At 38.4% G+C, this 13,491-nt stretch overlaps 1 protein-coding gene across 5 annotated transcripts in view; it reads right to left on the bottom strand.

The window, feature by feature from the left end:
• The window catches only part of PDS5A (PDS5 cohesin associated factor A), a 185,386-nt gene that overhangs the window by 70,576 nt on the left and 101,319 nt on the right, over positions 1–13,491 (bottom strand). For all 5 annotated transcript variants that reach the window (XR_013345994.1, XR_013345993.1, XM_077815732.1 and 2 more), the window contains exons 12-16: positions 10,804–10,955; positions 7,534–7,647; positions 5,832–5,913; positions 5,086–5,134; positions 4,810–4,949 (exon numbers count right to left, since the gene is read on the bottom strand). Coding sequence is in view for 3 of the 5 variants with exons in the window: in XM_077815732.1 (XP_077671858.1) it covers positions 4,810–4,949; positions 5,086–5,134; positions 5,832–5,913; positions 7,534–7,647; positions 10,804–10,955 (537 nt within the window). In the remaining 2 variants the exon portion in view is untranslated. The remainder of the gene's footprint in view (positions 1–4,809; positions 4,950–5,085; positions 5,135–5,831; positions 5,914–7,533; positions 7,648–10,803; positions 10,956–13,491) is intronic.

The following is a 13,491-nucleotide window of genomic DNA, read 5'->3' as shown; positions in this document are numbered from 1 at the left end:
TTCTTAGGCTTGGCTGGTTATTACAGACGATTTGTACCGCACTACAGCCAAATCGCTGCCCCACTGACAGACCTAACCAAAAAGAAACAGCCAAATGCTGTTCAGTGGACCGGAAAGTGTCAGAAGGCCTTTAACAAGCTTAAAGCGACACTCATGTCTGACCCTGTACTAAGGGCCCCAGACTTTGACAAACCGTTCCTAGTAACCACAGATGCATCCGAGCGTGGTGTGGGAGCAGTTTTAATGCAGAAAGGACCTGATCAAGAATTCCACCCTGTAGTGTTTCTCAGCAAAAAACTGTCTGAGAGGGAAAGCAACTGGTCAGTCACTGAAAAAGAATGTTATGCCATTGTCTACGCTCTGGAAAAGCTACGCCCATATGTTTGGGGACGGCGTTTCCACCTGCAAACCGACCATGCTGCACTGAAGTGGCTTCACACCGTCAAAGAAACTAACAAAAAACTTCTTCGGTGGAGTTTAGCTCTCCAAGATTTTGATTTCGACATCCAACACATCTCAGGAGCTTCTAACAAAGTGGCTGATGCACTCTCCCGTGAAAGTTTCCCAGAATCAACTGGTTAAAATCGTCCTTAAGATGTGGAAAATATTGTTAGTCTTTATGTACTTGGTAGTATATTTAGAGATGCATGTGTCTTATTAACTCTGTTTTTCCTAGAGCTCCAGGAAGAAATCCCAGCCAGTGTTTCACCCTAGCTGAGATTTGGGGGGCGTGTCATAAAAATAAGGGGAAGGGTAAACCCCTTTGAAATTCCTCCTGGCCAGGGGAAAGCTCCTCTCACCTGTAAAGGGTTAAGAAGCTAAAGGTAACCTCGCTGGCACCTGACCAAAATGACCAATGAGGAGACAAGATACTTTCAAAAGCTGGGAGGAGGGAGAGAAACAAAGGGTCTGTGTCTGTCTGTATGCTGCTTTTGCCAGGGACAGAACAGGAATGGAGTCTTAGAACTTTTAGTAAGTAATCTAGCTAGGTATGTGTTAGATTATGATTTCTTTAAATGGCTGAGAAAAGAATTGTGCTGAATAGAATAACTATTTCTGTCTGTGTATCTTTTTTGTAACTTAAGGTTTTGCCTAGAGGGGTTCTCTATGTTTTCTAATCTAATTACCCTGTAAGATATCTACCATCCTGATTTTACAGGGGGGATTTCTTCATTTCTATTTACTTCTACTTTCTATTAAAAGTTTTCTTGTAAAAGACTGAATGCTTTTTCATTGTTCTCAGATCCAAGGGTTTGGGTCTGTGGTCACCTATGCAAATTGGTGAGGCTTTTTATCCAACATTTCCCAGGAAAGGGGGGGTGCAAGTGTTGGGAGGATTGTTCATTGTTCTTAAGATCCAAGGGTCTGGGTCTGTAGTCACCTAGGTAAATTGGTGAGGCTTTTTACCAAACCTTGTCCAGGAAGTGGGGTGCAGGGTTTTGGGAAGTATTTTGGGGGGAAAGACGCGTCCAAACAGCTCTTCCCCAGTAACCAGTATTAGTTTGGTGGTGGTAGCGGCCATTCCAAGGACCACGGGTGGAATACTTTGTACCTTGGGGAAGTTTTGACCTAAGCTGGTAAAGATAAGCTTAGGAGGTTTTTCATGCAGGTCCCCACATCTGTACCCTAGAGTTCAGAGTGGGGGAGGAACCTTGACAGGCTTAGAAGTCTGAAGCGAGTTTTTACTGTGTGTGTAATGGGGTACTTGGCCCCTTAGATGAAACAGGAGCCAGTTCTGCTGTTCCAGTCCAGGTGCACCCTAGTTTGGTGTCACGAATTTGGTGTAACCCTGGGAGTTATAAATGCAAGACAGATCAAAGGCAAGGGACAGTTTAGAACCCAAGGTTGAGACACAGTTCAGAAAAAGAGCAGAGCTGGGTTAAGAGATTCAAGAAGGGATGATCGAAGTTCTGAAGTGAATATTCCTGATTTGAAGAGAGAAACCCCTCTCCTGATCTGTGTAAATGAAGGGGAGAAGGGGTGTCCCGAGGAGGGGGCAAATGAATAGAATCCTTCAATGGTGATGCTGGATTTTTGAGGTGGCACAAGTAATGTGAGGTCTGGGATGTGTACCAGTGCTCAGTGTAGTGCCATCAGGGCCAAGACTGGTGCCAAAGACATAGCAACTAATGCTAGTACCAACACCAATCCTGGTGCTTGTCAGCAGCTAACAGTGTTAGATGTAGGCACTCAATCTCTTTGTTACCAAGCCGGAAGCTGTGCCAGTGTCATTTGCCCCATCATAGGAATGGGCTCAGAGCTCTGTTCCTGGGATGAGAGTGAAGGTTTAAGCCTCTCTTTACGGAAAGAGATAGGAGTATGAAGAACAATGTTTATCTTGGTGTTCTGATATCCCTTGTCTTGGTGAGGAGCAGCATCAGTTTTCAGTGCTGGCGTTGTAGCCAGTACCGAGATAGTTTTTGCTGGTCTCAAATCCTTGCCTAACAGTGCTACAGTTCCTTTGCTGGTACTGCCCTTAGGTGTTGTATGCTGGCTAACAGGGTCACCGGCTGATTGGAACTCAGAAGCGACTAGTTCCATTTTGGAGACTGATGCCCATTCTCTAGGGTCTGAAGTTCCTCTCACTGACTGCTCAAGAAGGTAAAACTTCTGCTAAGGGTCCCTGGATTTACTTGTTCTTGTAGAAAAAGTACAGGAAACCAAGCAGCAGTCCAGCACATGGCTCTCACCTTTATGAAGCTTTTATGATAGTCTGTCAGAGGAATGAGTTTGTTAGATGATGGACAGAGTTTGAAGCCTAAGGGCTTCAAATACACCATTTCAGATTAAGAAAGTGGCACAGAATGCTACAGACAATTTAAGAAATTAAGTTTTTTTAAAATGTTATTAAAAAATTAAAGGAAAGGGGAAATTTGTTAGGAAATTAACCTGAACTGCCTAATTAGAGGAGGAAAATGCAAAAAGAAAAATTTAACTGATGGCTATAAGAAGGAACTGAGGGTTGGTTGTAGCCATTCTGCTTTTTATGCTCTCAGGTAGGGGAAGGGCGCAAGGACATGCCTGGTGCATGGGAGGCCCAACAAACAATGCTATTCAAAGAGTCTGATCTTGCACACAAGCTGAATGAGCACCTGGAGTGAGATCCACACAGACATATACTCTCCTGATGGAATACTACCACAGCCGAGTCCAGTGGAGACACTTAAGTTTGATTCCCTTCTTGCAACAAGAGATAGGGGACAGAGAATAGGATGTTCTTTTGAGGGCCCTATGCTCTGGAACTTGATCCTCACCTTGTCTGAAATAGCCTGAATTTGTTGATCTTCATATTTCACTGTAAAGTCTTTATTGGGGGGGGGAATGGTGATTTTATGAGGGAATTGTTTTTTTGGTTGAGTAGGATTTTTTTTTTTTTTTTTTTTTGCTGCAGTGGTATGGTGCTACTGGATGGTATATTAACTTTTCGGGGCTGCTAGGTGATATTTCTGTGACTAAATTTAAATTACTGTTAGGATTGTAAGTTTAATTACGGTCAGGGAGCCTAGAGCTTGTGAGTATATAGGCATTATCTTATACTTTAAATCAAAATAAATGAAATATACACGTGAAACAGAATTGGCCAAAGTGTGGTCTACAGTTTTACAATGTAGTTTAAAAGTTCCCCCATCTTTAATATATATGTATGGCATACAGATACTACAGGTCTCAACACGTGACTGTTCTGAGCAATGGCATTTCTATATTGAAAATAAACAGCTGCAGTTTGCTGCATTTTTTTTTAAAAAATCAGCATAGGCCATCTGGCTCTAGACAAGTTGCCAACTTGGCCCTCAGGTGGACAAAATTTGGTGAGTCAAAATTTAAATATGGAAAACTTCCACCTGATCTACTTCTTGGCCCTATGCACCTCGCTCCTTAAAATTATAGAAGGAAGGTATCCAAGCTTCCTAAAAGTGTAAAAAAAATTGCTACTTCAGAGCAGATGTCAAAGGAACCAGAGGGACTGAGGAAGCTTTCCTCTCTTGATACTCTGTCGTCCTTTATAACGACTAAGCCTTCAGACTGTCTGCGAGTATGCTGGGACTGATGTGCACACTGAAAGTTTTTCTGTGAATGCTGGTACTGCCACTGACAGCAAAAAAAAAAAAAGGCCTGCCTTTTCAATAACAGTTGAGAGAAACTGTTTATACAGGGCATCACCTGTCTTTCTACTGAACAAATCAGGACCGCTGAGAGACAAATCCAACACTGCAAACCTCTCACAAGAGGTCGAGGCACATGTTCTTGACTACAAATGCCTGTGCTAAAAACTAATGGCCAAACCAGCAGACCCAAGAAATAGCATCTGACATCTAATTTATACTCTGACAATTATTTTACATGAAATGACGACAAAGAGTAGACACATTTACAAAAACACAATTGAAGAATACATATACAGTCTTCAAAGGAATGTTCTTGGAAGCAAAAAATATCTATAAGGTAGGTAATGTTTTATGTCATTCATAAAACGCTTCAGTAGAGTTGGAAGACAAAGTACAGGCGCTCTATAGTCAATAAGACTTGAAAAAATTTCACAAAATTACTATTACAGAGATCATGTTTTGACTGCCATCACCCAAAAAAGAAACATTAAGTGAATAAATGTACTCTTAGTAACTGAGTTGTTAATTCTAAATTGTATCTGAGAGCTCTCTATGCAGATTAGCGAAAAAGACATTTTATGCAATATGAAATTAAAGTGGTCACATAAAACTACATCAAGTTACTTTGAGAGGCCATCACCTCTCAATGGCTAGTTAAGCCCACATATGTTACATATAAAGTTCATTTGTTCCATATCCTTACCACACAGACATCTGCCTGTTTACATGAACATGTAGGGCTGATTAACAACTCGAGCTGAGATCGAAGTTTCTCATCATCCCCAAGAACCTGATTGAATTTCTTCACAAAATCTTGTGCTTTTCCGGGATCTGGAAGGTTTTCTATATTAATAAAATTGAAACATAAGATAAACCTACAACTTATAACTCAGCACAATTTAGCTATTTCAATATTTGTAATCATGCAATCTTCAGATACACTGTAATAACTATTTACAGAACAAATTAACACACTCACTTGCTATGGTCATCAGCTTTCCAAACATGGCACTACTATTTGCTTCCGACTGGGGAGGAGGAAAAAAATCATCAGTGATATTCCCTAATATGCTATATTACACACTTCATTTGATCTGTCACTACTTTTGTTGCAGCCCTCTCCATTTTAATTTTTTGGAACAACAGACAAAAAATAAAGTACAATGGTATTAATAACAAGTGTTACACTAAAAAAACCTGCAAAACTAATATGTAGCATACATTCTGCCTTTTGTAATAAGACAGAACTGCAACAAGCCACTGAAACATGATAAACCAAACATGAATTTTCATCTACAGTTTCAGGATACAGCCTATACGGAGAATTCAAGCAACATCCTATTTTACTAAAATATCATTTGAACTCTGCTTTAACACGAACAAATTATCATCATTATTTTGATGTTACAGCATTTTCCATTTAAGAATCTTAAAACACTACAGTGAATTAAGCGAAAGTGAGAAACGGACAATAAAATGTTACATATGACTTTTTGACTCTTTTAGAAGTTGTTAGTTGGAAACAGAAACTCACGATAAATCCTGTAACTGTGAAACAATTACCTACAGAAAGTGATTTTTAAAATATCTGTTTATTTCTACTTAATGAAAGATCAACATTTTGTGAATGTAAACCAAAACAGCAAAATAATCACATTAAGCAAAAAAATTAGCTCTATGTAAATTAGCTCTAATGATAAAGCAATGCGTTTTTAAAAACCGTACAGTGGGCTGCTTATGCAAGTCCAGTAATTCCCGTACATGACTCCTAAGCATATTCTGGCACTTCCACATCTCATTCAGTGCTCTGTAAAGGGGAGGGAAAAAGAATGACAATCATATTCGTTCAAATGCTGTAAGAATGTGCTAGTTTTATGGAGCTAGTAAAGCATATGCTATTATTATTAGCTGAGTTTATATTTTTCACATGTACAACACTTGTAACACACTAGAAAGGTGTTCTATCAAATGTTACACTAACTGGGGTTACAAGTTTCAAGCATAGTGGACAAGATTTTGTCTCATATATAACAATGTAATCCAGAACATCTCCATTGATTTCAGTGGAGCTACTCAAGATTTATACTGGTGAAATTGAAACCAGAACCTGGTCCATTATCTTTGTCAGAGCTTTCAACTTCCATGAAGCCTTAAAAAAAAAATCACAAACCTAGGAAACTTCCCAACCCCAAAAACAAACATAACCTCCCCTCAAAAACTAAAACAGAATGAAAATTGAAAAGAATTTCTCGTATAAGAAACAAAGAGAATATTTTAGTTAAAAAATATTAAGATCTCTAAAGTAGAAAATTTGAAGCTAAGGTTCCTAAGCCCAACCCTAGCTCTGTCCCTCTACCTGAATTAATCCTTTAACCAATGTCCTCCCAAACATTCTTCCCTTCTAGGACAAATCAGTCACTCTATACTACAAAACTTGTCTACAAAAGACAAACGCACATGAGACTCAATCCTCCACTATACCATCCTCATACTAATATACCAATATTATACCATTTTGTATCAGTTAAGACATACAAGCCAGAGACAACACCATCTCCCTACTGTCCATCCACCTATAACCAATCTGCTATGGACAAGATATTACAGATGCCCCATTCTCTTACACACAAAAAATGGAAATAATATTCTCACGGGCCACAAATTTATTTGCATTCTGTTCAATTTACACATTGAACAGACAGAAGTCTCATAATACTAACTACCAATACCAAAAACCTTATAACTCTTTTAAAAGCCATATTGCAGCCCTAAAATTGTTACTAAATTGACATTTTGAATTTTGTTCAACTATATCTTTCTTGCACATTACTTTCAATCTTGCAACCAGGTAACCAATCTTATTCAAAATAACTGACATCAGGGTTTGTTATTCTTGATGTAAAAATCATTGAAAACATTAAAATTGGATCAAAATACCTCCTAACATCAGGGCATCCTGTTTTTATTGTAGTTATCCATCTGGAATCAGCATTTAAAAATATGTGTACTTGAAATACTTTGAAACTATAATTGCAAACAATATTGAGAATTCATTATTTATTATTGTTTTGTTCATCTTGTGATAGCACAGTGGGGGATCTGGATGATAGATGCTGTACAAACACTATGGAGGACCCGCACAGGGAAGTGAAACTACACAGAGAAGTTTCCAATCTAAGAAACAATTACATAAATAAAAATCAGTTTAGTTCATTTCACCAGCTATTAATGTCTAAATCCAGAGGAGTTAGAGTTCTCAAATTACTTGACTAACAAGAACATCAAGTCTTGTCATTACCAGTACTTTGACTATGAGATAGCAAAAAAGACTGATAATTTTCTATCAAAAGGCATGTGCTGGAAAATACTCAAAAGAAAGATATATTTTAGAAGTATCTAAGCAGCCTACTTTTCTACCTCTACTCACTTGACAGCATTTGGATCCAAGCTAGCATATAAATAGTACAAGCATTTCATTCTCTCTTCTGTTTCCAAATTGTGTGGGACAAGATACTGAGCAAAGATTTTCTCTACCAGTAACCTGCAGAAAAGAGAAAAAGTTTAAATAACTTTTTAATACCGTACATTTCCAAAGTCATCCATAATGTCAGATTAATTGTAAAACAGAGATCCTGACCTCTTGAGGTCCCTTGTAGCCCTACATTTCTATGATTTTATGCTATACCGGCACTGGAACCTTCTCCTAATGGGTAGAAGAAGATAATAACTATCTGCTTTCCAAAGGTTTCCTTCCTGCTGCTATTGGAAAGGTGTGAAAGAAATGCCCAGATGAACTCTCCCCCATTCCTTCAGATGCCAAGAAAAATGGGCCTTAATCACCCATGATATTCTCCTCTCTCCCTCTAGATTCTTTGAATAACTAGTCTCAGGATCTCTTCCTGTCACTGTTCTCATTTAAAGGGGAACAGGAAGAGTATGCACACCCATAGAGTAAAAAACACAAAAGGAGAACACAATAAGAAGCTGAAGAAAAGGCAGAATTAGCAAAATGTCTCAAAAGGTAAGGACAGTATTAGAGAAACAGAAACAATGTATTTAAAACTGCTCATATTTATGATAAAAAAAACTAAGGACAAACAACACTGAAAAAGATGGAGGTAAACATACATCAAGATATACTTAAGAAAAAAGAGTGAAGGGAAAACGAAGTGGGCAAAGTTAAATTTCTCAACTTCTTTTATAGAAACTTTGATTAAAGAACTTCACAATAAAGTAGTTGCAGTTTATATGATTATATGTAAATAAAATACAAAAACAGACTGTACAACAGATCAGCTTTAATCACACAGTGAAATAATTGCATACCAAAAAATACATTAAAAGAACATTTTTAGGGTTGCAAAGTCAAGCTCTAAAATGTTAGGCAGTGACAAAATTAAGGCTGTGTAACCTTCGTTCTGCGTGCGTGTGATGATACAAACATGATCACATACTATTTCCCTGCCCCCTCTCCAGTTTTATTCAGTGCACAGGATGGATAGTGCTCAAGGACTGAGACGGCTGTTCAATAACTCTTTTTATCCCCATCATTCAGTGTGGCCCTGAGGGTTTTCACAGAAGAGGAACAGAGTCACAGAGGAAATGACCAAAATTTGCAAAAGACTACACTAATCTGAGACACATAGGGCCTGATTTTCAGAGGACATAGCATTTTAATAGTACTCTGTAAGCTCAAAGCACTGTACACGCATTAAGTTAACCCCTGCAACACTACATTTGAGGGTTGTGGGTAAGTATTCTTACGTTCATTTACAGATGGGGAAACTGAAACAAGACAGACAAAATCATTTACCATACCACAGAGCAAGTCAGCTAGGATTGGAACTCAGTGCTTTTGAGCCCCAACAGTGGTTCATCCCACCAAATCACACTGCCATACTATTGGAGAGAATGAGCATTCCCAGCTCTCATTGACTTCAGCTGCAGTTGTGAGCATCAAGCACCTCTACAAATCAAGCCCCAATTTTTTTCAAGTTGAGCACCCAGAAAATAAGTAGCATACAACTAGTGGGCACCTGGGAAAATGCTGGTCTAAATGATTTGCCCAGAATCACAAAAGGAATCTATGGCAGGAACAGAAACCTAATCTCCTCAGTGGCATTCAACCGCCTTAACTATGACAAAATTCTGTGACAGACTGATAATATCCTGTATTATCCTGAATAAACCTTATGGAATTAAGATAAACTTTACTGAATGAAGTTTAATGAATTAGGGTTAACACCTTTGGAGCTCATTGTATTGCAAATGCAAATGTTTATGCACTATTGTGAGAGTGTATGGAATTTAGCAGAAAAACAAGATTAATGAAATCAGTGGAAAGAATTAGGAAGTTCAAAGGTCTTTCTGGATCAATACATATAAAGTGGATTTCTTTCAGAAACACAACGAGGTGAGGGGAATGCAAATTCTCTCCCTCCAAAGCCAACCTTCTGAAGATATACAAAGGGTCTCTCTCCCCAGGGTGTACTACCTACCTGCTTCTGGAAACTCCAGTTCAAAACCCCCTGGGCTGTATAAAAAGGGAACTGAATATGTTATGAGGGTGCTTGTTCTAAGATGAAGCCACAAGGATGCCCGTAGGATGAGTTACTAAAATACTGCACTTGCTAGAGCCCCTAGGATGAACTCTGGTAAGCTTATTAGCATAGGTTCTTTTATGGTTTTTAATATGTTTTCTCTGTTATTCTTTACCTTAAGAATAAAGTAGACTTGCTTAGAAAGGACTGTATAGTAACTTATATCTGTAGCAATTACACTGTTATCTGTCTCTGAAGAGAAGACAAGAAGGTATCTTTGGGCAACCTGTCTGCATTGGGAACAACAAGTGAAGGCATGGGCACTGTCCAACCTGAGAATAACCTGATCAATAGGCAGAGATCCATTTTTCCACCCAAGAGAGGGAACTGCTGTGGAACTGAAAGCCAAGAGTGGGTACCCTTGCTGAATCACTGACAAGAAAATACAGGTGCAGTTGCCATAACATGACACATACTTTCTCTTCTTTCAGTCCTCTGCCTTATTCATTCCACAATTCTAATTTTTGTAACAAGTGAGGCAAGGGTTCTACAGACAACCACCTCATTCACTAGGATAACACTGATTTATTCCCTGCACGCTACCCATCTTGTGCACTGAAGGAGGCAATGGGTCCTATTAAAAAAAAACAAAAAACTACCTCATGTAATTAAAGACTGTATTATTATGCATACCTATGAAAGCAGAATTAAGGTTGCACAGGGAATGATGGATTTTAGCAGTCAGCCTTAGCAGCCTTAGCAAAAAAAAAACACTCCACAATAAACAAAAACTGAGTACAGGAGAAGCAAAAGTAGAGTCTTTTTCTAAGAAGCAGTCAGTCAGTTTAAGAAAGAAAAAGCTAGCCATCATCTCAGATCTAGCTCCAAGTCTACAATTTAGGGCTAGATACAAAAAAACCTGAACATCCTAAACAGCTTAGTGCAAATAACACCATGCCTTTAATCGGGGGTGGGGCGGGAGTGTTGAATTAATTCTGAATCTATATGAAACACTTGCAGCACTAATGTTTAAAATGTGCCATGAGGACATCATTAGCATCTTCTAACAAATTCCTCAGGATAAGTCTACACTTTTGTTCTTCAGAATATTTCTTATAGCTATACAATTAAATTTATGAAGGCTTAAATTGACTCACTTGTCATCAATGCTATTCTGATAATATATGTGCAAAAGTTTATCCTTTATCCAGCTCACTTTCTCTGCAGCATCTTTGCCAGCCTCAGCATGAAGACAATACTTCTTGTATAGCTGGGCAAGTCCCATCATAGCTTCTTTTCTTACTCGCCACTTAAGAGAAAAATATGTTTATTAAATATCTATAACAAACATACACAATATATACTAAATGCAATGAAGTGAGAAAGACAAAGTTAACAGACAGATGCAGTAAACACTCTGAACTTTAATTCATGGAAGCAACCAGAACAGAACAGAACAATGATTCATTTAGTTAGGTATTACTGTCTCCTACATAATGATCTACATTGGAAGCTTCAGAAGATCCATCTTTTCCTCTCTCTCCACCCCAAAGAAGTTCATGAAGCTGCAATTGTGATATGTGTACTTTTGGAGAGAATTTCTTCCACATCTCAGCTAGTCCTGAAGTATGAGAATTCATAGTGCTTGTGACAGACTGACAATGTCCTGAATTTATTTTATTGAATTACATTAAACCTTACTGAACTAAGGTTCATACTTTGGTGGTATATGATATTTGAAATGCAAATGTTTATATACTATTGTGAGATTGTATAGAAATTCTTTAACAGAAAGAAAAGATTAATGCAATCTCCAGAAGGTATCATGAAGTTCAAAGGTCTTTTTGGAAAAATAGGTGTGATGAGGATTTCCTAGTAAGTACCTTGGGTTGAGAGGGATGCAAATTCTCCCCTCAGAAGGCAACCTTTGAATATATGTCCTATGAGAGAGAGAGAGACTCATTGTGTACTAATTACCTGCATCTGGAAACTCCAGATCAAAGACCCTGAAAGGGCAAACTGAACAGGTTATGAGTGTGATTGTCTTAGCTCAAGCTGTGATAAACTGATAACCCCAAGGACTCCCCAGGGTTGGGGTTAAAGGACTTGTCTTTCCAGAATCCATGTTACGGCCGGCGTTTATTCTAGTAAGCCTATTACCATACATTTATACTGTTTTGTTGTTCTTAATGTTTTTTCTTTAATACTTTTTACCTTAAGGATAAAGTAGGTCTGCTTAGAAAGAACTGTGCAGTAGTTATAACTGTTGATAATCACTCTCTGGAGAGAAAGAAAGCAGGTGTCCTTCGGGCAACCTATCTATGCTGGGAAATACAGAGTACTGTGCAGTCTGGGAATACCCCAGTCAGAAGGGAGAGACACAGAGGTCTTCACGCAGGAAAGGCAATGGCCGAGGGGAAATATTGGTGCAGTTCCCCTGAACTGTGACAGTGCTCATAATTTTTTAATCCTATCTAGTGTAATTGCATTCATGTAGTGTGTCTAATCTCATTCCAATTTTACTAAACTATTTGCCTCCATACTGTCCACTCATTTTATAAAGCTCTTATGCCTCCCTCTCAGTATTATTCATTAGTGGCAATGCTCAAAGGCCCCAATTATGCTAATGGTCCTACCCCAAAGAGGTTACATTTTTCTTGTAAAAAATGAATTCTGATTTCAATCCATCGTTGTATGGAAGTGTCTCAAATCCTATTTTGCTCAAACCACTTTCTATTTCTGCCAACTCCTTTTTCAGCTGGAATAACCAAAATTAATCCATTATTTATCCCAAGGACCTTTGTTGAGTTGATGAGAGAACTTTCATCTTGCCAAATCATTGCAAACTAAAGTCCCCCATTCTAAAATTGACAGTGCATGGACAATTTGCTATATCCACAGAGAACCCCACTGAAGTTAATGGAGCTCTCTACATGAACAGAGAAGTCTGCTGATACACCATCAATTGAATAGTCAGGAGCTATTCCATATACAGAGGGAAAAATCAGATACATGTTTTGCCATATATTTCTTAAATCACAAAGCAATTCACAATCAGTAACATTGGATGTAGGTAAAAGGCAAAAAGAAAAGGAGTACTTGTGGCACCTTAGAGACTACCCAATTTATTTGAGCATGAGCTTTCGTGAGCTATAGCATCCGATGAAGTGAGCTGTAGCTCACGAAAGCTCATGCTCAAATAAATTGGTTAGTCTCTAAGGTGCCACAAGTACTCCTTTTCTTTTTGCGAATACAGACTAACACGGCTGTTACTCTGAAACCGGTAAAAGGCAAGACACTATGAATTTTCCACTAGGTGGCATGACATATCATGCAGATTTTAGAACAGAAAACTTTCAAGTACACATAAAATCAATTATATAAGTTATAAAATATTTACATCTTTGTGGGTATTTGCCTACTTACCTACCAACTAAAACAAACTAAGAAGAAAAAGTATTACAAAAATATTTATTTTTCAAAAAGTAGTAAAATACTGTTTTCCACATTTAGATGTAGATGTTCCCATCTTGAGCTATGTGTTCATTAGATATCATACAGGAGACAGGAAAGACTGAGTTGTCATTGGGAAGAAAGAAGGAAGGTGAAGGAGAAGGATTAGGAGGAAAGGTTTTGGAAAAATTCAGCTTTGGACAGGTTATGCTTAAGATGGCAGTAGAACGTCCATCAAAAGGAGGTATCAGAAGCAGCTTGAAATGTGAAATTGGTAGGCTGGGGAATCACTGGCACAAAGGTAGTAGTTGAAATCATGGGAACAGAGTGGGACAGTAACAGAGAGAACAAGGGAGGGCAGAATCCTGAGAGAATGCGATCAGATGAAGGAG

Source organism: Eretmochelys imbricata, chromosome 4 (assembly GCF_965152235.1).
Source record: "Eretmochelys imbricata isolate rEreImb1 chromosome 4, rEreImb1.hap1, whole genome shotgun sequence".
Taxonomy (NCBI): Eukaryota; Metazoa; Chordata; order Testudines; family Cheloniidae; genus Eretmochelys; species Eretmochelys imbricata.
The sequence above is the reverse complement of the archived record's forward strand: the minus strand, read 5'-3'. Positions and strand labels throughout refer to the sequence as shown.